General features: G+C 50.7%; 1 protein-coding gene across 1 annotated transcript in view; it reads right to left on the minus strand.

Annotated features, from left to right (window-relative positions):
- Window positions 1-25,800, minus strand: part of LOC119446637 (msx2-interacting protein) — a 216,908-nt gene that overhangs the window by 39,765 nt on the left and 151,343 nt on the right. Inside the window, 1 exon segment of the mRNA XM_037711127.2 lies at window positions 16,567-16,944. Coding sequence (XP_037567055.2) covers window positions 16,567-16,944 — 378 coding nt within the window.

Below are 25,800 nucleotides of genomic sequence, written 5' to 3' on the forward strand. Positions count from 1 at the left end.
ATGAGATTAAAGGGATATTAAAGAGAAACCCTAAAAAAATGTTTAGACTCTCTTTTATTTTCGTAAATTTCGCGGTGATGACTTGTTTATTCAGAGAGCAAATAAAAATCCTAGTTTCATTTTATTTTTTATTTTTATTTTTTTCGCGCCGAAACCTCAACGCCGAGACGTCAGGGCAACTGTATCTTTTTGTTGTTGTTGTTGTTGTTTTTTTTTTTGTACGTGGGTTGTTGTGTCGCAGTAAATGTTCCCGAAACTTGCCAAGTTCAGTCTGTGCCTCCTTTAGGATACGATGTACTCCATCTTTACCGATAAGCTAAGGGCCCGAGAAAACAGCGACAAAATCTATGACGTCATAGCGACCTGGTGCGGGAACTTCGAGGCCGTGTCGCCACCCGCCTCTCGCCTATGCGCCTTTGTAGGCATACCAAGCCTCTCCTAACGATAAAATTAGTTTTCTAGAAGGTTAATTTACTGATACGGTAAACCTCATTATAACGGGAGTTGAATGGGGAGGCAAAAATTACTTCGTTATATCCATTATTGCATGCACTGCAATATCAATCTCTCTGGAGATTTCAAGAGGTATTTCACTTCATTATATCCATGAATTCGCTATAACGAGGTTTCACTGTATAGCTCAACTCCTACTTTCAGTGTCACTTTACGGTCTGAACGCCTTCTAGCATATGCGTTTCTGCAAGTTAGCAAGCGGTAATAGCGTCCACAAGAAACAATTTACTTTTCTGGGCGTTGTATAGGCAATTCCCGCTATTAAGCGGCAATGGATTGATTATTAAAAGAGAGAAAATGGAGATCACGGTTTTATTATTACTGTTATTATTGTGGAAAGGTAATTTACTGACACTGTTCAAATTACATGTATTTTAAGTGTCCCTCCTTAAGGGGAGAGCACCGGCATTGTGCTACGCCAAAGCGCTCCACACTGCGCTCAGTGGACGGGGGCCACTGCGGCTCGCAGAACCAAGGCGCGCTCCGCTCTAAATGCCAGACGACCGTCGTCTGCTTCTCGCATGATCTGCGCCGCTCTAAAAACGCCTTCCCGCCGCGCGCTGTTGCTAAAGGATGACGCGCGCGCCGAGGAGGTTGACGACAAAGGAAACGAGCACAAATAACGCGAGCGCACACGCCCAATGAAGAAAACGTGAAAGTCCCAAAACTGCGCATATCGCCTTGCTGCTGGTCGAGGTGATAACACCCTATACCGAATGATGCACTTGACGGGCGCCCAGCGAAAGAGTCAAGCAGCACTCGGACCCTCCCGACATTCAAAACAGCCGCGTAACGCTCTCGAGCGAGATGAGACTTTGTTCCAAGTTCACCTTATCGCGGGGACCGCGCGGACACTCACATAAGCGAACGGGCGCGGCAAGAGGGGTTGGTGCGTTATCAGCGCTGCCCTTTACCATTGATTAGCGTTTTTTTCTTTTTTTCCCCTGCATGATCTTTCGTTTTCTCTCGCTTGCCGCCCCTGAAGCAACGTTCGTTAGTGGAAAGCGGGCACATGGGCATGACAAGAGGTGGCAGCTCCTTGACAAAGTATATCTGGTAGATCTATGCTCCTGAACGCATGCAGTGCGATTGACCTCGCTAAGCACCGACGGCGCCTGGCTGATCCTTAACACCGCTAACGCACTTCGAACACCACCGTTTGTGAAAGCACCGACGACACATTATAGACGAGAAAGCCTGAGCCCATATGCACAACACTTCTCTTACGTAACGACGCCTCCACTGGTCAGCACCAACAAGTTAATGACGAGAAAGTCAAGGTCCCATATGCAACAAAACTACTCTTACGTAATGACGTCTCCTCCACGCGTCACCGTTCGGCCATCCTGACAGTTACGAAAGAAATCGACGAGAAAATGAGCACATCGTCGAAGCAGCGGTCAATGGCGGTCGCATTGTAAAGAAGTTTCGTCAATACGGTCAATGTGAGGAGGTATCTCGTTCGGACAGAGGTAGTCTTCATTTATCCAGTGTGTTTCGAGAGGTCGTCGTTCCGATCGTCGCGGCATCGAGCTCCACGAAACAACATCCTGACAATGTATCATCCATCCATGGATGTGGCACTGAAAAACAAACAAGCTAAACGAAGCCTCCGTATCTCTAGCAGCAGCCGTTCGGCGAGCGCTACGGAAAATCACCAGCGCGTCATAAGAGAGGCCACGGCATCTTCCACTGGCCTTGCAGGTAAATGAACCTTCCGCTAGTACAGCTGCAAACATGCTAATACTGAAGCCATTCGTTTTATTAGGAGCCGCTGAACATCCGTACCCGGTTGTGCAGGCTAATTTACGTACGTTGTTTGAGCGCCACTCGTGGCTCCTAGAAAGACAGCACAGAAATGACGCACTACTGCACACATTTACACAAGGCTCCCGTTGTATGGTGCGTAAGTATAATACCAGTGTCTTTGGGAATCGTCGTGTTAACTTTTGAAGCACACTATACGTGAGCACAGCCGCTCTGAATTCGACCCCGGTTTCCGAAATGACGATGTCGTGCATAACATAACTAACTCGTGTACGTTGCCTAATCGCGATAGTCAACGATAACGCAATGACCGGTCAAAAGCTAAATGTACTGAAGCAAAAACGTTTTTTGTATATAATTACGAACAAAGCTCCACGAAACACCCAAGGTTCCGCCGCTGCCCGTGTGCCGTGCCACACGGGCAAAGTGAAGTGCACTTTGAGCGAGTGCACTTCGCGGCTAGTGTCATTCGCAGGCTGCCACACGGGAACGCTTATAGTGACACTCACTGCAGAGCGCACTCGCCGGCGAGTGTGTTCGGCGAACTCACTTTGCGGCGGCGAAGTGCGTAGCCTCGTTAACAATGAGTAAAATATAAGTAAAGTGTTATTGAAAGAATAGTCAGCAGTAATTTTTACTAACATTGTTTTAAACTGCGAATGTGACAAGATAATAAAATGTGCCACACCGCCAAAAAAAAAAAAAAAAAAAACTACTACTCTCGATCTCGGGCTGTTCACGACCACGCCGGGTCGTGAATGGCTGCGCAGTCGTTTGGCGGATCGAGTCGTTTCGACTGTTGCTGGTCAAGTTGCCGTCGTTGCCAGCGCTTGTAAAGGTGTACTGTAAATGTTGCTTCTAACAATAATAAACTGCATTCTTGCACACATTTTTACATTTACAAATATATGCTTTCCCTTCTGACTCCCGATCGCTATGGCCATCAATTTGAAAGAACACTTTTCTTTCTCGTGTAGCAGCGCGCCGCCGAAGTGACACTCAGCACGCTGTGGTGCACTCGCTCAAAGTGCACTTTACTTTGCCCGTGTGGCACGGGTATTAGTCTTCAAAGACCGTTCGCTATGATTTTAAACTTACAAAGCTACAATTGATCGAGCTCCGAGGAGCGCATAAAGTGGGTAGTTTCGGATTAGTTTTTACCGCCTCGCAAGTCCTTCAACACGCACACAAATCTCACCGCACATGCTGTCACGAATTCCTCTAGCCACCAAAGTCGGGATTCGGACCCGCTACCTCGCGCTCAGCAACAGAAGCCCGCTGCCTTTGAGCCACAGCGAAGACAGCCAGCCGCAGTTCACCCTCGCAGACGGGCCGGAAGTTTGCTGATAAAACCCGGAAGCGAGTGGCACGTGCTGTGTACACGTTGGCCGGCAGCCATAACGAGCCGCCGCCTGCCTATGCGGCGTTATCAGCGACGGGGGCTCGCGCAGAAGGTCGTCCGACCCGTGGTCGGCTCCTGATAACGAGACGCGAGAGTTTGCGCAGCTGCGCTCAGCCGCTCGCTCGCAACCATCAGAGGTCGCAGCGAGCACAAGCAGACTAAATATCAAGGGGACGACTCCGCGGCCGATGCGCGGGCGGCCATCTACGAGCCACACTCGAGCGGACTGGGGAAGAAGTCAAAGCGGTGGACACACGCTGACCTTTTCGCGAAACAATGGGCGGTGGCGAACCGGTTGGAGCGGTCGGACGCAGCTGTTAAAACTTTCACAGTCGTCGTGCATATGAGTGCACGACAGCTGCAAGATCCATCTCTCAAATTGCAACCATTGGTCTCTTTTAGGGGCGGGCCACAAAGAAACGTGGTCCGTCAAAAGAGCAAGCGAGACGTTTGCAGAGGCGTTGTGCGAGGGCGTGTTCGAAGCAGCGTTCTCCGTGTCGTCAAATGATCGAACCAAACGCGAGGAACATCGAATATGTTGAACCACACTGGGACTTCAGCCTGTCATCGAGCAAACCATGCTGTAACCATCGTCGATTAACATAAAGGAGAACAACGTAGAGGAGAATGAAGGAAACCAAGAATGTCGTTTTTTTTTTTTTTTTTTAACGTAGAACCGCATGAAGCCAACAGACAGTGAAGCCAGGGCAAGCATAGGGTAAATTAACTTTTTAAATTAACGTCGAAATAATCAGAAGGAAAACGAAAGTGTGCGAAAGTGCAGCTTGCCACAGGTGGGAGCCGAACCCGCATCTTCCGCATTACGCTCGCGCATGTAACACGCATCTGAGGACGTGATACACACACACACGCACACTTGCAAACTTAACTGTCGTTGCGACTGTGTTCAGTCTCAGTTGACCATTATCGCGACCTGCGAAGTCGAGCGCAGGCTCCACTGACAGCGTTAACACTACTAGCTGCGTCACACCTGGGCGCCTAATTTGTGGGCACTATCACCCCCGGTCGGATCATCTACAATGCAAGAACGCTCAGGCTTAATGACTAATTTCGAATACTTAACACTCCGCTTCACTCAATACCGTGCAGTACACTGAAAGGTATGGGTCGTGTCAGCCAAACGGATAGAAGGCTCGCGCAATGTCCATCGATAGACCCACTTGAGGCGACGCCGCACTATTGGAAAGGTCGTACATGGCCTCAGAGATCCAACCGGTCGTAGTGATCTCGGAGGCCACGGGTCGTGGCAGGTCAGTAATCGTCCCCTCCTTTTTCCACTTTTCTGAAACACGAAACCTGCTCACGCTCCCGACTCCAGCCAGTCGGCAACGTTTCTTTCACCACACTGAACGAGTTTGTGAGACGGAGCGGAGAAGAGGGCGCCTAATTTGCGCCCGGGACTGCATCCCAAATGAGATCCCACTCGCTCTCGCCTCGCAAGACACAAACGGCCTAATGAGTTATCATCAACGCACATTTGCAAGCTGCTTCGCATCAGCCGAACTTTTTTTGCAACATGAAACAACCGGCAGAAGTTAAACCATGTTCGACCCAAACCATGTTCGATCCGAGCCCGGATCACGGGAAGGAAATCTGAATTGGGTTGCCGCACGAATTGGGTTGCCCCATTATTAGACAACGGAGGATAACAAACAAACAAACCGCGAAGAAACCAAGGGACTGCACAACGGTCGACGAAACGGAAAATGTAGGGGTAACGTAGGGTAACGTTAAGAGACACGAAGATGGCAGGGTGAATTAGAAAGCGAACGAGTGCATCCAATAACGTAGACGTGATTAACGCTGTAACGCGCAACGTATCATTTATGCCACGCCTAGTTTGATACACCATAATTCTGATTTAAGCACGGAGAACAGCTTACAATAGCGTTTTCAAAAACTGGAGCGGGTTTTTTTTTTTTTTAGGTTGTGGAGTTCAGCAAACCATGCAATTACTAATTAATTACCTTGCTAATTGATTTAAGTCAGTTGATGTTTCATTGGTATTTCGTAGAAATGTACTCTTCATGGCAAAAAAAAAAAAAAAAGCTGAACACGTTGTTCCAATCTTCCTTGGTGTAAAAGTGTGTTTGGGCAAGTGAAGTTGGGCAAGTGAAGTTGGGCATGTCACGTATTACTCATACGTGACAGTCGAGGATGCACGTTGTAAGAATAAGGAGGCCGTTGCCCCTTCGTGTGTGCGCGTCGTATTTCTGCAGAAATAAAAAAGGCAAGTTTTGCATAACACCTCTTAATCTTTGAACTGCTCCTACGTAGAAGTGAAGATTGGCGTCATTAGGACGCAAGCACTAAAGCTACGCGTTATCTATATGCGTCAAATAGTCGTGGGACAGGTTGTATAGATTTAGTACCGCGCGCTATCAGCTCGTTATCTCTGTCTGGCGGCCAATTACCGCGAGGCTCGCCTTTACAGCGCCCATCTGGGCACGCAAATTGTTGACGGAACAAGGCCGCAGTCATTCCTCGCACAAACGTCGACAAGCATACGAGTAGATTGTGTTTAGTTTAGACAAAAGTGCGGACTCCCTTCCGCATGCACAGTTGTCGCTCACGTATGTTTATAGTGATAAATTATTCCTTCAGAACCATATTTTCGTTAAATTCGCAGAATCGGTCGGTTATTAGAAAATAAAATTGAGTTCAAAAAGTTTTTTTTTTTTATGTTTCGCGCTGAAATCCCAATGATAGTGGGTCAGTGTAACGTCACAAATTTCAAAGAATTCTTTTTTTTTTTTTTCGTATTTGGGCCTTTGTGATTCAGTAAAACGTTCTTGAAACTTCTCGAGTTTAGGCTATTCTTTTAGAATACAATGTAGTCGATCATCGTGAACAACAACAAAAAAATTTGACTAGGCCCAAGTAAACTCTTTATCAAAATCCACGACGTCCCCCCCCCCCCCCCCTAAAAAAAAAAGAAAAAAAAAAACGAAAGTCTGACTATAACGCATACGCATGTAAAGCGATAATTAAGTCCATCGGCCTTCAAACGTTTACCAGTCTAATGAAATTAAGCTCACTGCATAAGTAGAAAGCATATTTAACCCTTTTTAGTCCGAATTTTACCACTGCTGTGAGAAATTTATCTTTCGAGCATCTGAATGAAAAACGACAGAGAGAAAGTAAAGAAAAAATTCTCAGTGCAGTTTCAGGCAACATATCAAAGCTTTTTCTTTTTTGCCTGATGATTTGCCACTAAATCAAGGCGTTCGAGGAAGCGCGCGATTCTTCGATCTTAATTAACAATCATAACGGTTTGAGAAGCATTGCCACACATTATATATTAGGACTATTTTTTTGTGGCACCGAAGGCAAGTAAGCGATACGCCGTGGGTATAGTGCTCCAAAGATACCCGCACAAGGTCTCACTTCAGCTTGACACAAACTGAGAAGTTACGTAACCGGAAGCAGCCGACGAGATTTCAGAGATTAGTTTCGGCGTTCTCCATGTCATATATTAGCCGTAAATGCTGTCACGGTTCCCACAGGTAGCACTGCACCAGAAAAGAGTTGAATTTATCCGAGGGGATCTACCACGCTCAACAATTGCGTTTCTCGCGAGAGCGCGCACGCGTCCTCTGTTGGCCTCATTTCCCAGCTCGCACGCCAGACAGCAGCGCATGCGAGAGCACGCAAACCCAGTTTTTCCGAGCGCACATGCATGGTCGCGAAACACCTTTCCGTAGCATCTGCGAGAGTCTTTTTGTGAGCCAACTGTGTAACCATCTCGGTGATGACAGCGGCTGCCGCAAAGCAGGACGCTACACACAATGCTCAACTCCCGAAACGGCTACACAATCCCACACGTGGACAAAAGAACTGAAAAAAAATTATACAGGAGGAACGACGCAGAATTCAACTCGTCACTCTCCCTTGTCCACAGACCCGACGAGACCACACCGGAAACATCACCCGAGAATACGCGCGCAAGAAAGCGAAGCGATTGTGATGATGACACTTCCGGCGGGAGGCGCGAAGCGACACTTTTTTTTTTTTTTTTTTTTTTCGCGCTTGCGCAACAGCCCTTCGTGATGAGCCAGATGGACGCAGAAAGCGAGATACAAGAGAGCGTGGAACTTTCCACTAAAACCACTAGAGGGAATTCGGCGCTGCCATAGTTCGACTATATGCCGCGGGAATGACGCGCAGTAGATATTCACGGCCGTGACTTCGATTTAATAGGTTTTAACACCGGCCTAAATTTACAAGCAATCCTTTCTTTTCTTCCAAACGCATGAAGGCAGTTATACTCTGTAAATATGCACAATCATCGCGAATTACTGTATTTACAACGGATATTTTGGTGTTAATGACCAATTTGTAAAGTCACAAAATCATTTGGAACCAGGGGCAAATTTATGTGCAGCCCATCATTCCTACGCTGCAGCTGAACTACGGCGCACCCTGGCTCAACCGCCATACTATAGCAGCTCCCGCAGACCCAAGCGCCGCAGTTCCCTGTGGCGAAACTGCGAAACAGAGGTGGTACTGTACGTTCGCCACGTGCGCAGTGGCGTTTACAACTGCTTGACGGTTAGAGACGATATGAGAGGAAGCGCCTCGCGCACTCGTTTATATCGACCCGGTTCGCGCCATTCGCCGAACGAGTTCCCGCGTCAGAGTAGGCGCATAATACAATTGTCCGTAACACGCGAAACGAGTCGCTATAAAGGCGGTTGCGTAAGGCAAGCGAGCGAGCGTGCGCGCGCGGTCCCGCAGAGGATAAAGAAGCGAGACGAAACAATACGGGCGCAATAATCTCGCGAACTCCCCTCATCTTGTGCCAGTGCAGAACGTGAAGACGAGAGCGAGAAACAAAGAAATAAAACATCTAAGCGGTCGGCAGCGGACGTAATTGTATCCCGAGCAACTGTGCCCCGCTGGGAGCGTTAGGCAATGACGACGAAATAACGGACTGTTCCCGATGCACCCACGGAGAACAGGAAGAGGTGGTCGCCGTTGGAAGGAGAGAGAAAGTAGTGCCGGACCCACGTGGCAAAATGGATCACCGATTGGCCCCGGCAGAGTTCGCTGGAACCGCCAGGCGTCCCGACCTTCACGGAAGCGAACTAGAATGCGAAGAAAACGGAACCAGTGCGTGGGCGAAGTCTGCGAGGAATTTAATTTTCGCAGCGCCTCGCGGCCCCGGGCGCTGAGACGTTGCGCAACCACGGTTCGTTGTTGTTGGGACAGGCTGGCGTTACAGAGCGGCCCGTCGAAGGCGAGAATCGAGTTTCGCGTCGTGTGTTTTGTGCCGTGCTTTCATGATCCGTTGGCTAGAGACAGACAAGGACGAGCACGGAAACACAGAAAGCTGGTTCCCACCTCCACCCTTTCAGCTTACATAGTATTCTCTTCAGGCGATGCGCGTACATTTCTGCACGCTAAGGTAACACCGTAAGAGCAAAATCACTAAACGAAAATCGTTAAATGTGCTGCGCCCATCTTAAGACATCCTTATTGTGTCGCAGTGTGTCAGTTTCGGTTTCGCTTCTGCTGCTCACCTTGCGTAACTCCTACGTCACTGTGACGTCACCTTCCTGTACATAGTAAAGGATCACGTGGCTGACCGGCAGTTGCGCAGCAAACCTCGGAAGCGCCTAGTTCGTTCCTTTCGCCACGCGCTCCGCGCTTTGGGTTTCTCTTGGCTCGGGTATCTCATCGGTAGCCCGACACATTGCTGTACCGACGTTCGTGTCATCTTCCCGACACCACAATCCTGATTGGATTTACTGAGTGGAATCGGGAGGCACAACTCACGCGTGCGTGTCCAATCAACGCAGTGCACGACGCACGCGCGCGCTAATGGACAGTTCAAACATTACCGCGAAGGACAGCGCAAATTTTTATTATACACGCACAGAAAGCACGACGTATGTCGACCTCTTTTGTGTCCTGGGGCTCTCACGCTATATACCCCGTAAATATGCTTCGCCAACTCGCCCAAGCTTTCAACATCAAATATTTTGCCCGATGCCGCCGTCTCCAAGCTATCTTACTAACCACGGCACACCTGTATCCGTTAGCGTAAAGTTAATAAACGGGGCAAGCAGACGAAAATGCAAACAGGCGGCGGGGGTGGCAAGAAAAAAAAAAAATATTGCCGCTTTATTTGCTTGTTTGTCTGCGTCGATGGGCGGAAACGCGAGCGCGTCGGAATACACAGCTCGCTTGCGTGCGCGAGTACATTTGGCACAGACCTCGCCAAGCATTTTTTTTTTTTTTTTTTCTCGTTCTCGACGCGCCGGGCATCGGGCAGCACGAAGGTTGCGGCACAACGCAGATAATGAGATGGAAGAAAGGGGGGTTAACCGAGAGAAAGAAATATGAATAGGCGCGTCACGCACACTGGGCGAGAGCTCGGACGCTCTAACTGGCTATATACCAGCGTGTAGGCGACGAAATTTCATCGCACAATGAAACGACGGGAAAAACCAGGCCGACAGTATTTCTCTCTCCTCTCCTGGCCTGGCTCCTTTCAGTTCTAAAAAATCCGCTCGTGATGCGCTTCTATCTTTCCTTCTTCTTCGTCTTTTTTTTTTTTCTCGCCCAACCACTGGAAGACCACAAGGACGGCCCAGGAGACTGGTCAAGCGATATACGCGGATCGCATTTTAAGCGCTCCGTTTCGAAGAAAGGCAACTCAAATAAGAGGACTGGAGAAATAGGGCCGACAAAAATATGTCTAGGGGTGAAAAAAATAATCGGTTGTCGGCCTAACCGTATATGCGACAAATCCTGCCCCAGTGGGATTTTTCGCGGCAAGGAAATCGCGTTGGAAGAAGCGATGGCCTGGTTACCGAAAGTCCGCGCGACGCACCTGTCGAACACAATCGTGTGAATTAAAATTAATTTAATTTTGACGCACATTAATTTTAACGCACGTGCGAACGCAATAAGTGATTTCTATTTATGCATTGAAGCCACAGCCACTGAGTCACCACGGTCGGTGAATCCCACGGGATTATTGGTTGTGGGGGTTATCGCGGATGTGTTTCTTTCGTTTCGACATAGATGGCTTCTGTAACTATTGACGCAAATAACCGAACGACAAAATGCAGGCACTCTTACGTGGTAAGCTTTGTTTTTATGCGACCCATTTCTTTTTCTACGCCGGGCAGCGTCACAAGAAAGGAAAAAAAAAAAAAAGGAAACAAGAACAGGCAAAGTAGCACAACCAAATATAGACCATCGCTGCCTAGTTAAAATGTGATTAGACGAGGCACAGGACGCGAGCATAGCGGTTTATAAACGGGCTGAGGACCAGGAAGCGCTCGCTGGAGAGGGAGGGAGAGGGGGGGCGGGGGGGTCACGACAGCTACTCGCCTGGTTCTGCCCCAAAGATAGACAGGAGTACGACAACGACTGCAATTCCGACTAGCTGCTCCAATTAAACGAGGCACGAAAGCTGCTCGCTGTCGCATGTCCCCATACAAGCAGAGCAGTGGGTCACTATTACCACCACCATCACGCCGGTCACTATCATCGACTGGTCAGCAAGGAAGGAGCGCATGCGCGCGAGAAAATTATCAGTCCCTTCTACAAAAATCTCAGGAAATTGGCGATATATCGTATGCGGAAACTTCAAGTAAACTTAGTCCTTCTGGCTTCAAACGGCTTTGTGGCTTTGCAAATTGATCATTTTCGACAAAATATTGCGTTATAAAAGCAACATTTCGCGATGACTGCTCGCAGAACCTTAGTGTCTTCGTGCGTTTAGAAAAATACGATTTCTTGGAAATGTGGAAAGAAAAGGCGCGCTAGAAAGCGCCACAAGAACACCTGAAGCAAAAGCATGCACGAAGGTTAGACAAACCCATAGACTACTCATCACTGGCACGGTAGCGGAATAACTATATTCGAAGTACTACCAGGTGCAGTTGTAACCACGTCCCCCCAACTAGCCTCATTCTTTGACCTAATAAGTATCATGGGAAATGGGGAGAGAAAGGAACGAAGCTCTAGTCGGTGAGAACATGCCATCCCGTGTAAGTTGAAAAGAATTAGGTACGCACGGGCCCGGTCAATCGCGTCCGTCGGTTTTCATGACGTCACGGAGGAAGTGAACATCCTTCAATATCAACGTCTCTCGGTAACCACGCTTCGAAGCGCGGACGAACGTAGAGTAAGTACAGTGCGAACATATCCTCCGGAGACCCGAATACAGCTGTGGGACATAATCGCTCTCTGAGGTGTTTTTTATTGTCTACTGTGAAGTTACGAACGTGAAAAACATTTTTTTTTTTTTCATTTGGATACCAATGTTAGTTGCCAAAAGCTGCGCCTCCATGTACGTGTACTCCATGTACTTCATGTTTGCTATGGTAAAAAGTGCAAAGATGAAAATGGAAATACGTGTAGTACATTACCACGTTGCTGCCGCGTCGGGTATTTTTAAGCGTTTTCAGTGATTTCGAAAGACATATCAAGGTTGCTTTCCGCCGTCTAGGACGACACAGAGGTTTAGATCAATGTAGTGTCAAATTTCTCGAAAGCGGGTGACAAGAATATCGGAAAACCACTTCTTTACAGCTAGGCATGCACCCTACGTCATACGTAGAATGAATATTTTGTGCAATTACTTCCGAGTGAATTTCGGGAAAAAAAAAAAAAAACGTTGAAGTCAATGTGCAATGTATTGTACAAGGGGTCTTAGGAGGAATAAATGAATGTTTAGCTTGTCGTCGAACATGGCTGTTCCGTGATCGATAAGGAAGCGACGACGTCGATTTGTGAGCGACCTTGTGCATTCGGCTCCGGGCCAAAAATTTCACGAGACCGCTAGCTCGTACGCGACTTCCGCCCCTCATTGGGAAGCGTCTCCCACGCTTTTTTTTTTTTTTTTACCATTTCAGGCTAGCGTAGAATTCCAAAATGGACAGTACTTAAAGCTTGCCGCAGACTCTGTGCCAACGCAGACAGACAACAATGGGTCAAAAAATGGGCGGGGAAGAGAGGGAGGGGAGGAATGTTGCAGGAACCCCTTATCCCGGAAAACGAAATGAAAACGAAATGAAAACAAAATGAAAACAAAAAGAAAAAAAAAAAGAAAAAAAAAAGACAATAGATACTATGCTTTCAAGCACCTTGATGGTGGCCACGATAAGGACGGCGCTTCTCTCCTTCGGCGCCACCATTTACGTCACCCGAAAAAGTAAAGGCCGGAGGCGGCATACTACACACGTCAAGCCGGTATGCAGGAAGAGGAACCACGCCGTGGGCAAGAAAGAAAGACGCTGAGAAAACTCGTAAAATAACGCTGCCTGCGGGCGCCCGTATTAGTGGCGCCATATAAAGCCACATGACGCAGGCCTACCCTTTTCTTTCTTTCTCCCCCTCCCCCCTTCTCCCCCGAATCCGGTCATGAATCGACCCTTAATATCGTGCACCCTTCGGCATCTCCTCAGAGGAGAACCGCGCCACGTGGCCTGCCGAGTCTTACATGCGGACCACGCAAGGCGACGAGATGACAACACGTCGCTGACAAAGGCGACGCGTCGTCTCTTGGCAGTGGCGGCTGCTGTGGCGAGTCCACTAGTTGTACAAGTTTTGAGAAGGTCACTTGTTGAGGGGAAAAAAAAAAGAGAAAAAAAAAGGAAGGAAAAGAAGGAATGAAGATGTCGGCGGGTACAGAAGTCCCCGTAGCACGCTTTGCGGACATTTTCCTCCAAGGTCGCGCGTCATATGAAATGCTGCAGGTGTGCTGTGGCGAGCTGCCATACGGACTACAGCGTATTTTACGATCCCGGGCACCCCGTCCGAATTCTCAGAGCTGGATCAGCAAAAAAAATGTTCTCAAAGAGCGCTCCTGAAGAAAAAAAAAAAAAACGCATAAATCATCGTAGCATTTTGTTCACGTTCCGTTACCGATCTATCTTGGTTCCTTCAACGAGCTTCTTTTGCACAATGTAAATGAAACGTCACAAAGTATTTCGGTATACGGGCGGCCTTGGCTCACGCAAGAACGCAACGACAGCAGTGAAAGCGTTAACGTTAGCTTCAAGTAGTAATTCTAGTTTGACCACTGCTCAGACCACGGATGTCTAGGGAAGACGGCGTTCCAACACGCCGGCACGTACGATGTCATGATGTGCAACCTTCTGGGACACCGCAATTGGTTCTTTTGCAGTCCGACAAACTGGGCCACTACAGCACTTAATGGACATGCATATTGGGTACCATGAGATCTCTACATTTCGCACTGAACGAACGGGCGAGCCAGCAAGCTAATTTCTCTAAATCTACTATGCCTTTTCTTGAAAAAAAAATAAAAAAAACAAGAATAAAAACAAGGTAAACACTCAGAAGACTACAGTAAGCACAACCACGGGGAGCATCCAACAGCGCAATCCAAGGAGGGGGCAAGCACATGTGCGGAGAAGCCACAGACTCGAAGACGGCGGGGGTGCAGTCTTCTTTCTGGCACGATGACCGGGCGTCACGATCACACACACTCGCGCGCGCGGTGAGGTGATGTTAAGGAGGCAAAATGAGTGGGTGGGTGGGTGGGGGGGGGGGGGGGGGGCGAGAGATATCACCACAAACCACGCCGGGTGGCCGACGTCCATCTATCCAGGTGACGGCGAATTTTAATCCGGGCCAGGCATCACACTCACGCGGTGCGGGACACACTGCTTGGACGGCGGTGTAGTAAACGCAAAAACTCAGAAGAAACTCCGGGGTAGTGTGGTAAACCAAAGAGGGTAATCCTGGGTGCTTCCGTGGAAGTGACGATGGAGGTTGAGGAAAGAAGGAGTGGGGGGGGGGGGGGGGGGGCGAGCATGTCGATCGGGGATGTCGAGGGAAGGGCATCACCACATAGGGGGCGGCGATAATCCATCCGATCGTCGACGAAGGCACTGTCACACCGGCTTCTTGTGGCCTCGGTCCGAGGCCGACTGTCGAGCACTGCGGGAAAGCACACTTCTAGGACACACGGCTGGCCGTTGTCTCGTCAGTATCCGGAGGTGGTATCCTGGGTATCCTCTCCTCGGCTTGGAAAAGGAAGCGGCCAGCTGGGCTCCCTCCCCACCACTTCAGCGGCAGTCGCCCCCCGGTGAAACACCAAACACACAGGCACACACCAACACACTACGCTTCTCTCTCTCAGCAGAACACTGCCTTATTTATCTTTCGAACACTGCACTGTTTTTCGCTAGATGTGCACAGGCTCGCTCGCTCGTTCGTTCGTCTTTCACGTGACCTTTTTTGACAACACAAACTGAAATCACAACCTGCCATACAGGATTTAAAAAAAAAAAAAGGTGTCTATAGGGAGTTCTCTAGAAAGACAAGCATGTACACTGGTTACGACTATGTCCGCGTTTGCACTATAAAAAAAACAACATTGATCTGCTCCCATTTCAACAAATGTTCAGGCAAATAACCGTCATGCAGCGAAGGTAGTTGCACTTACGAAGTCTGGCACACTCCTCATGTTCCCAGTCAACGCAACGCGATGTCAACTCAACTTTAACGAATGCCAGTAGTGAAGCACTATATGTATTTGTGTACTAAATTCGCACTGACGACTAACTGGTGTCGTAAAAGTTCATCGAAGTCAGCCGACGCTATCAGCTGCGGGACCTCACTGAAAACTAGAGAACGGCTACGTGATCGCTTCGTGCGATTATTCCCAATGCTTGCAACATAGTTATCGAATACAAGTAAATTTTCACATGCTATCTCTACGCGGTAACGAACACTGCATATGAGCAACACGTATTACACTGCAATGACGCACTCTGGCGATGAACTTGAGTAGGCAGGAAAAAAATTGTGTAACGAAGTCATTTCAGGCAAGCAGCTTCAAGGATGCCGATGTTGCCGTGGAAAGCATTCGCAAAGGTGCCTTCGTCGTCTCGTACCACTCTGTTCAAGGCCGACAGTTGCGCGGGTTGTACCGAACGCCATTAATCAACTTAGCGCGCTAAAAGGGAGGGGGATTATTTAAGGGCACGTCTTGACGCCTACATAGGTTTCCATACCTCCCCGCGCGCCTTCGGAACGAACGCTAGCTTTAGACGTCCTTGTCAGCCACAAAGTCAGCGAAAGCCTTCAAACCCTGGTACAGATGAAAGTATAGCGACAGCTTACAAGGACGTACCACGAGTCTCCATAGCAAAGCGCCGCCTTTCCGGGTCGTGTTGTTAAAGCTGCCATCCTCAACAAAGCTACACCTCTCTCGGGTACATATGTACCAAATATGTACCAGATATGCACCAGATATGCACCAGATCTGTACCAGATGTGTACTTGCTCACTCACACCACTCCTCTCAATGAGCCGACGATCCACCAGCCGATATATTTGATCGGGAATTCTTCAATCTAAAGTTATTCCACAATAAAAAAATATGGCTGGGTCAACCAATATCGAGGTTTTTCTAACGATGCCAGCAGCAGTGCCATAATACTAAAGGAGAACTTGTATTTAAACTATTGCGGAAACCAGCAGTAACGACAAGGTGAGCAAAACACACCAGCAGCACCATACGATCAAACAAGGAGACTGAAACGGTCTTCGCTTCCATCTTTGTGTGGACTTCAATATCCGCACCAGAAAACAATAACAGACGATCGAGCACCAAGATAAATAAGAATAGTAAATAATAAAAACGACGATCGCGGGTATCTCCGTACGCAAGCGGGCGCTTGTACAAGAAGACAATGACGTGCACAGCAGACGATAAAGCAACAAAACTGCGTTCGCGCGCACCAGTGTACGGACTTGGCACCAGAAGGCAGTATTCGCAGCAGACGTTCGCGCGCAGATCTGTACACACTGTACCAAAAGACAACGACAGCAACAGAAGAAGACCAAGATGCGTGCAACGTGGTACGAACCTCGGGTTCCTCGCGGGACCCTGCGGGGCGTAGGGTGCGCCCGGAGGCGCGACGGCCGCCGACGGTGGGCAGCCGGGTCCGACGAGCGCCGAGGCGCCGCCTCCGACGGTGCCGCCGCCGGGCGCGACCAGAGCCGACGGCGCGACCCTCGATGCGGCCGCGGCAGAGGCCGACGACGATGACGCGCCGGCCGCGCCGTCGTCGTGCGAGAAGAGGGTGGCCGCGGCCGGCTCGTAGTACTCGGTCTTGAGTAGCCGATCGTCCAGCTTGTTCTCGGCCACGTGTGCCTTGGCCGCCGACCGGAGGTCGATAAACGACACCGTAGCGCAAACACCGTCCGCATCGCGACGGATCTTCACGCTCTGCACCTTACCATACCTGCGCAGAAGAAGAAGGACGGATATTTAGTCACGCTCTCAAGACAAACGCGAGTCAATGAACTCGTCCGCTGGAAATAAGCACCAGTGAACAAAGGCACCTTTTTATTCCAAGGCGTCGCAGGGAATAAGAGGAAGTAAACGCCTCACTATATAGGACTAAGGCGGCGCACCCGAGTGCTGGCGCGCGCCTCAGATCTTGTGTCCCACTGTAACGCGTGCTTCCATAGTCAAGCAGACAAAATCGAGCCCGCCATCGACTTCTTGTGAATGATGTATACTTTTGTTCCTACACCGTACGCACCATGCCGTACGCGTGACAATTGCAACAGGCGGTGATCGACTTTGAGTCAGTATGGTTAGTTCTGTCACGCTGTTACTGTTGACAGGGTGTGCCGCGGCCCTACACAACACGAGTGCTTAACGAACATCTGCCAGCTATAGGTCAGACCTTCTGCTGATGCTACTACTATGATTATCATCTTTCTACCCATTTTCATACCTTAATTAGCACCACCCTGCCGAAAAATGAGAGAGAGAGAGAGAGAGAGAGAGAGAGAGAGCCATAGGGCCAGTTTTGTGAATAAACAGGTAATTTATTTATTTATTCATACTTGCTCTGCACTCACCCTCGGATACACAAGTATGCAGGGCACCGGTGCCACCACCAATGGCTCGCCCTATCCCCACACAACGTCAATAGCACAAATCGTGCTTCTTGCAGCGCATAAAGCCGTTATTGTTTCAGCAAGGAGAAGCGAACAGGCAGGAGGATCACGGTCCTCGCAAGGCTCAGATGCTGCGTACTCTTCGGAAGGAGGTGGAGCCACGCAGACCAGCGGTTAGCGACGAGCACACACTGCGCATGAGCGCAGTGACGTCCTTTATTTCTAGCGCGTGGTCCCGTTGCGCATAGTTGCAGCTGCTACTACAACACACCCTGTACACTCGGACGAAAGAGAACTCGTTTCCTTCCTCTGTTTACCCATGTTCCGGCGTTGTTTTTTTTTTCCCCGGACCATAACCGCGCAGCGACCGCGCCTGCAGCGCCCATGCAGTTTACCGCTGGGCATGCCAGGAAAGTGAAGGGAACTGCGCCGTAATGAACGGGCCTGGAATTTTCCCCCCCGAAATTGACCGAACAGCGGCCAACAACAGCGAACAGACCAACAACGCTGCGAACCGAACGGGCTGCACGCCTTGCGTAGTACATGGGGTGTATACTGCCGTACGAACGGACGTAACGGGTGGTGGCGTGATTCGAAGACTGCGTAAGGCACTGGCGCGAAAGCGGGAAAAGAGAGAGAACCAGTAAAAAATTAGCCAGAATCTTCGCGCCCCTGCATGGAGTACCACAGAAAGGTAAACTTGAGCGAAGGGCGTGCGTGTGTGTGTGTGTGTGTGTGTGTGTGAGCGAAGGGTGAGGGGGACCCTGTCTCTTTGTGCCGTCAGCAGCACGCAGCGGGGCGCGCGCTCAGGGATAGCCAGACCTCCCACTCCCGTGCCGAGGCATTGGCGCGGCGATGAAAACATCCGCATTGCTCGACGACTTTACGTCACCAGGAAAAGAAAGCTGCCGCGCACGCGCCGCTAGCTGTGAGGCCGCTGCAGCACGCAGTCATCCTGGCGTGAAGAGGAACGCGAGAAAGAGAGAGAAAGGAAAGCAGAAAATAAAACAAGCGCTAAACAAAGCTCGAGATAAAAAGAAAACACGAAAAGAAAAAGAAAGAGCGCGTGCCGCAAAGGAATATCTCCCCCCCCCCCTCCTCCTCCTCCTCAAGTCTTTATGCTTTTTCCTCGTTCCGAGAGAAGAAGACCCGAAGGATGCGAGAGGCTGATGGAACTTGCGCAGAACGGAGTACCCGTGTAACGAGATGCCGATGGGGGCATACATAAGAACGAGAATTGCTTCCGGCGAGGCACGATCCAATCCTCCGGTGGTGCACTATTACACGCCAGTACGAACGTCGAATCCGCGGAAGCTCCACGGACAGGGCACGTAATACTATAGGCATCCCTGAAAGGCATCCCTATAGGCATCCCTGAAAGACCCCGTCGAGCAAGGAACAAACAACCGCGTTCCATTAGGGCAAACTCGTGCATCATATGCTGCCACACGACACCCGACACTTGACTCGCATTGTCAGGAGAGGCCACGACAGCAGGGATCAAGTGAGGCAGCGTTCGACGCCGTACTTGAATTTGTGTTTTACCAACCGTTACGGGTCCAAACTGAAGCAGCGCCGCTTGACGGCGCCTGACAGCGGCCTTCTGGCCTTAGTCTTGTGCTCCTCAAAATAAGAACGATCAAACAACTTTCGGGAACACGGACGCAGCAATTTCTTGGCTCGGGTGCGAGCCCGTAACTATAACGCCAGCTAGTTGAGGTTGTCCTGCACAGAAGCACGGACTGTACTTCACACGGTTTCAGGATGCACGTATTGCCCGGTATGAAATATCCCCGCTTTCTACCGCTCCTTCGTTGCGTTCCCTTTCCCTCAGTTGACTGTTCGCGTTCAACAAAAGGCAAATGAGAAGGCGCTATCGGTAAATTCTCTGCAGCGACCGACAGTCCCTGCTGATTGAGTTCGGCTTCGCTGATTAAACTCTGCCGAAAGCCTAACTGAAACACTTCCTTCCTTTTATGATAACTTTATCCGACACATTATAAATATACTGCATATAAACCCACTCAGAGTTGCTAGCTAGGTACGACTACTGCAATCGTTGCGAGTTAATACTGTAAGGTGGACTTCGCCACAACTTGACTTCTCTCGTGCTCTCTGAAGTGCCCCAATCACCACTTTAGATACAGTTTGTACACACTGGAGTTGCCATAGCTCTCGTTTCGGAATCTTTCTACTTCGAATCGTGGGGTGCACTGCCCCAAGCTCAATGTACAGGAGGACGAGAAGTCACCGACTTGCGATGAATGTGCGGCCTTTTGCTGCTGTGTCGGGTGGAACGACTTGGAGCAGCAACCAGCACATCCGACTATGCAACCCCGTCGACGCTGCGTACACAAACGTCACAGAGCCGAAGCACGAGCTCATTCATCGGGTCCACAGACAAGCACACGGATGTTGAAATTGAGCTACTCGGGGGTCTTTCATCGAGGAAGACCTCGAGACCATCCTTGCAAGCCACCTCCCTGCCAGGTTCTACGTGACGCCTGGGGACGTGACCTTGGTCGGCGCTGGCTAACATTCCCAGTACACACGCAGCCAAAAAAGTGGACGGAGGATCGTCGCCGCTGTAGCTCAATGGTAAAGCATCGCGGGCGCAACGCGAAAGATTCGGTTTCGGCTCCATCCTGCGACAATTCGTCCCTTGTCCTCATTATTTCCACATTTCAATTAAGGAAAGAACAGTTAACCTTCCGCTATGCTTATGATGGCTTCAATTTTTGTATGCTTTATGCGGTTGTGACTCCCCGGCCTCGAAATGACTATGCTACGGAGCGATCCTCACGCGTTTCAGAGCCCCTCATGCATGATTGATGGTTACTTGACATCTCTAATGCTACTACGACATTCCAGAAAGTGTGTGAACCGCTCAAAACGATATCACAAAGAAAATGATAAAACGTAAACACAAAGAGAAGAACAGCAAACCGATGCAAGTCATCCGATTTTTCTCATAAATAGGCTACCTAAAAGTCACGTCTAATGAAACAAGCCTCGGTCGCAAATTTTCGAGCGCCATGTTTCCTCCCTATTACTGCGTACAAGCGCGCTGGAGAGAAGTAGGCAAGAGTGAGACAGCAACGCTCTCAAATCACAACTTTTGACGCGATGTCACTCAGCATCAACGCTTTCGAAAAAGCTTTATCCGTCCGCGCCACTCATTATAGCAGGCCACACACGGACAACCGCCGACGAAATACGCGCTTCAACCCATACCCCTCTAGATCCCCGCCCTTCGTTCAGTCGCGCCCGGCAAACGAATCCCTTCATTTGCTAACAGCCACGTCGCGCCTTCTGCAGTTGCATTCAGGACAGCAGCTCGCAAGAAGTTCTGCAGCAGCCGAAAACTAAAATTCAGACACGCCGCACCCCCAGAACTGTAAAGGATAGCGCTTGCAGCAGGCCCCGGGTGGGGTAGTGCCGCCGCAGAGCACCACCAGTCGTAGCCGAGCGGCCGGCTACAGCCTTTGGCGCTGGCTGGCTGCGCGGAGGGGCGCAATTACGTTCGCACTAGTTTTCGGACGGGTCGTAATTATCTCGCAAAATCGCACCCCGTCCCTTTTCTTTCATTCGCCGTTCTCTCTCGCTCGTGCGGGTTCCCACACACAGCGGTCGCGAGAGATGAGCTCGGTGAGAACGCAAGAAGGCAAAAGAACAAGACACCACGAAAGCGTCGTCATTCTGAAGTCGCGTCAGCCGGGTGGATGGGGGCTGCGAACGAAACACGCCGCCGGTCCAAATTGCGCCGCTGCGTCAGCGAGCGAGCCAGAAGGCTACACGAACGCTGCTGCTGCTCCAGCGCAAAACGGCGACGAAAAAAAAAGATTCCCCCCGCAGCGCAACCAGAGCAACAGCGAGCCAGGCAAGTGCGCGCCGCACAAAGCGACACGAGAAGCAAAACAAAGAAAAAAGCCCAGCATAACCAGAACACACGCATCCCTAGAATAAGCCCTGGGAGGAACGAAGCCCGCACAAGAGCGGAGTGGGGAGGAGGAGGAACGGGCCGCTGGAACAGAGTTTGAAAAGAACGCCGGCGAGCACTGGTGGAGGGGAAGGGGCCAGGCAAGAAAATAAAGAAAGCGCGCGCAAGCCTGCAGCAGCCGCAGTGCACAGGGAAAGGCACGTCGGCTACAGAGAAGGCTGGAACAGCGAGGGAGCGAGCGAGCGAAACGACGTCAGCTTTATTTTTTGCTGCTGCCTTCTCCTTTGGAGCCGGGCGCTTATTTTATCCTCCTACTCGCCATCTCCGGGGCTATTATCGCGCGCGCGCGCACTCCCCCCCAGCCACCCGCCGTTTTCAGGCCGCGACAGCTGCGCGCGCCTCCGATTGGACGAAACGCGCTGACGGCTCTTCCATGCAGACGACGGCACCCCCCGCTTTTACCGCAGTAGCAGAAGAGCGGCGCGGGCCGTGCGCAGGCGCGAGCTGCGGAGAGGGCGCGCGAGCCTGCAGAAGGACGGACGGCTAGGACAGAGAACGGCGCTGTGCATCCTAGATCGAAACCCGCCGCCCCGAATTGCCACGTAGGCACTTATCTCCCATCGTATTTGCAAGTAGGCACGGGATAACGCCGCTGGCGAGTTTCGTATTCGGCAAAAAAAAAACGTCCCCAGTACGCTAGCGAGTCAGAGTGCCCTTTTTTTTTATATATCTTTCATCGGCAGCGGCGAAGTTGGAGTATAGAGTACGTACAGCGCTACGCCGACCATCCGCTCACAGGTGACCTTCGTTTCACAACCGGCTATGTAGAGGAAGAGATTCATTAAATGTGCGCATCATGCATTGTGCTGCGCGGCAGAGCGCCATTTCCTTCTTTTTTTCTTCTTCCGATTCCGAAATTGTGATGTGATGACTTCCTGTTTTTCTTTGAACTGCACGGCGAGTCAGCCCAGTGGGTAAGGATCGTCCTTCCTGCCTGCTTCCTCTGAACTATTAAATGCAGCTGGCGCTTCTTTTTTTTTTTTTTTTTGCTGATTGATGAAAAGACCTGTTCACGCTAGACGCGGTATTCGTCGTGAGTGTGGTTACTCGTCTGTTCAGCCAGAAACTCTTTTTTTTTTTTTCGGTGACGAGGCTGTCTGATCAGTATTTTCTATTTTTTATATATTCCTTCCACAGAGGTAAAAGCAGTAAGTATGTCGTTCTTCACCAAACGTATTCTAACACGCCAGAGTCGGGAGTGCCAGACATACGCGCGCGGCCTCTCACGCCTGCCTCTCAGACCTGCGGCTACTACGGCAGCCGCGTGGTAGTTGCTCGAGTTCGTGACGGAGCTTCCTAGAGCTCGTTCGAGTACGCCGAGATTGAAATGAAGGGTTAAGCAACACTTGATGACGACGAATTCGTTTCGGTGCCACAAAACTACCTGTCGTCAGAAACGACGCACTTCCCAGACTAAGCCGTTGCCATAGTCTGACGTACACAAATGCTACGTTGATTTAGCAGCTGGTAACAACAGCCGTGTCTGCATAGCCCGCTGGCCCTACGTCGGTCCGGCGTCGTTTGTCTGTGCATGCATGGCCAGATAGGCACTATCAGTGTGACTGACCCCAATCTATATGGATGCTCACATACACGCAATGTTATGTAAACAACCACAATCAAACGCTCATGTTTTTTTTTGTTTTTTACACGACACCGTTCATGCGACGCTGGTGTCGATTTTTTTCACACTAGTGTCGCAGACGGGCTATCTTATTAATGAGCAGTGGAACATGAAGTGTTTGGAAATACTGCTATGTTACCGCGTGTTTATCTGCATACACAGCGGAATATTTGTCTGCCTTCCATACAGTGAGCCATGCGTATCAACACAGGTAAGCAGTGCTGCATGGAAAAAACTAGTCGACATTGAAAAAGTGTCACGCTTTCTCGCTCGTACGTGGCACCAATTTGTTTTTTTGGACACTTGGTGAGGTGCGTAGCTTGCGCGAGAGACGCCCAATGTGTACGGAATAGCCAGCTTATATTTGCCAGGCTGAACTGTACAAATCAGCCTTGTAAGAAACATGCCCGCGAGTCCAATCAACCATTTCTTTGCTATACTGAGTGGCTGCATGGGCCTCGGAAACAGATTTCATAGAATATTGCAAATTCGCTCCTAGCTTTACAGCGTGAAAAAAAAAAGGGGGGGGGGGGGGGGAGAAAACGTTTTTGTGGCCGTTAGCAATTCTCATGGCTTCGACCCAGCGCCGTGTCAGGCAAGAATGACCACTGCACGCCGTGTGGGTCCGCATGCCAAGAGCTGTAAACCCCGCGTGTCAGGAAGGACTGTGCCGGGACCTTTCTGGCCGTTCGCGAAAACATTCGATGCTCACAGCAAATTGGTCTACAACAGCGGCACGCAAGGACATCAGCGAATTAAGAGCTCCTCAGCCCCTGGCCGCTTTAACAGCGCAGCGGAATAGCTTCGCTGCGACTCCTTCCAGAAGCAAAACTAGCCCCCCCCCCCCCCCCCCCCCCGATCGCGCACATACCAAACCAAACCGCTCGCTTAGTTAAACATCAACCATCTAACCCACTTTCATAAGCGAAGAATGGCAACATACAACAGCGCAATACGTTTACCTCTATTCACTCGGCTGCGGGAACAGCAAGCAACCATTTAACGAATAAAATGATAGTGAAAGCTACTAAAAACTGGAGGGCTGCCAGGCTAGGTCACAGTGGTGCGAACGCTGTAAAGTCCGGTTAGTCCAGCTCCAGACTCGCTTGCACCAGCAGCCAACACAACCGCGGTAGCAAAGCCCACGAAGACCGCGTCGCGTCGACCCAACAGAGCGCGGCGGCCTTTGGAATCGCGGCTGCCGGGCGAGTCCAAAACGCGCTGCGAACTGACTCCCCCCCATCCAACTTCCAAACTTCGCTCGCCAAGGAAGCCAGGTCGGGGGGCCGAACGTTAGCGTTAGTTGCCTGGCGCGCGCTTCCCACGGCTTCGTCGGCAGGTGCGTATACGGTCCCCCGACCGAGTTGGCAGCTCGGAAGGTCACGTGACGCCGTTCCCACAGCGCCCCTGCCACCTGACGAGCCCACGTGACCTGGACCACTGCCGAGTCGGCGCACTTTTTTTCCGTTTCTCGCGCGTTTTTCTATTTATTTTCCTCCCTTCACCATTTCCTCCCCGCAGCGTCGTCTCTCACCCCCCCTCCCTCCCTCCTTACTCTACCACCACATCCCTTACATATCCACGATCTCTCCCTCGCCCGCTCGTCTTTTACCTTGGGTGCGGGTGCAGGATTTTGCTTTTGCCCGGCTTCCAGCTCCGGCAGGCGCGCAGAAAGCACGTTTATTTTCTCTGCGGCTCCGTTTTCTTCTTTTTTTTTTTTTTCCCTTCTTTGTGTGTCGGTCGGCGCCGGCCCGCTTCTTTCCCCGTCGCAGCATCGCGCCCACACTTCGGTGCGCGCCTCGCTTATTCCTCCTCCTCCTCAGCCGTCGACCTCCTCTGGCTCTAACGCCATGCTCCTCGCGTCCTTCCCGAGGACGGGACCAATGGCGTGCCGCCACAGGCCTTCCCCCATTCGTCCTCGGCGCGACAAAATAAAGAACGCATGCGGCAGCCACCCGCCCGCCCTCCCTTCTTGCCGTGCAAGCGACCCCCCCCCCTTCCCCAACTGCGCACTCTCTCCCAGTAGTGTGCCGCGCTCCATCCAGCGTCGACCGACAGCCGAAGCCGCCGCCGAGCCCGTCCGGCACGGCCCGAGCTCCCCACAGCGCCACGACGCCATTGCTCAGCGTGCTCATGTATATGCAATACGGCGTTCGTTAAGTAACGTAATAAATTCGTCCAAATGCAAATGAATCTTTCGCCGATCTCGTTGCTTCGACAGCGAACAAGCGCGGCGGCTTCTTTAGCTAGGGACACCTCATGTATCTTCGAACTCGCTACAACACAAGAGACGAGGGGCCTCTCACTCTCGCGTAAAACGCCGCCATCAACAACGTGCCCCCGCAATTAATGGATGCAGAGAGGCCACAGTCGAACGTGACGTAGCGTCGTCGTTGCAATCAGTGGCTTCTGCACGACATGGCGTGACTTCTTCCCGTTTCGACGGAGACATGCTGCGCTGTAATGCAGTGAGCTAGAGCCACTGCACGAATCGTGGCGATGATGACTCGCCATTCGGTTTCTAAAAGCCAGAGGCGCAGGGCATTACGCCACACAAAACAGAAG

The sequence above is a fragment of the Dermacentor silvarum genome, chromosome 3 (assembly GCF_013339745.2).
Source record: "Dermacentor silvarum isolate Dsil-2018 chromosome 3, BIME_Dsil_1.4, whole genome shotgun sequence".
Taxonomy (NCBI): Eukaryota; Metazoa; Arthropoda; class Arachnida; order Ixodida; family Ixodidae; genus Dermacentor; species Dermacentor silvarum.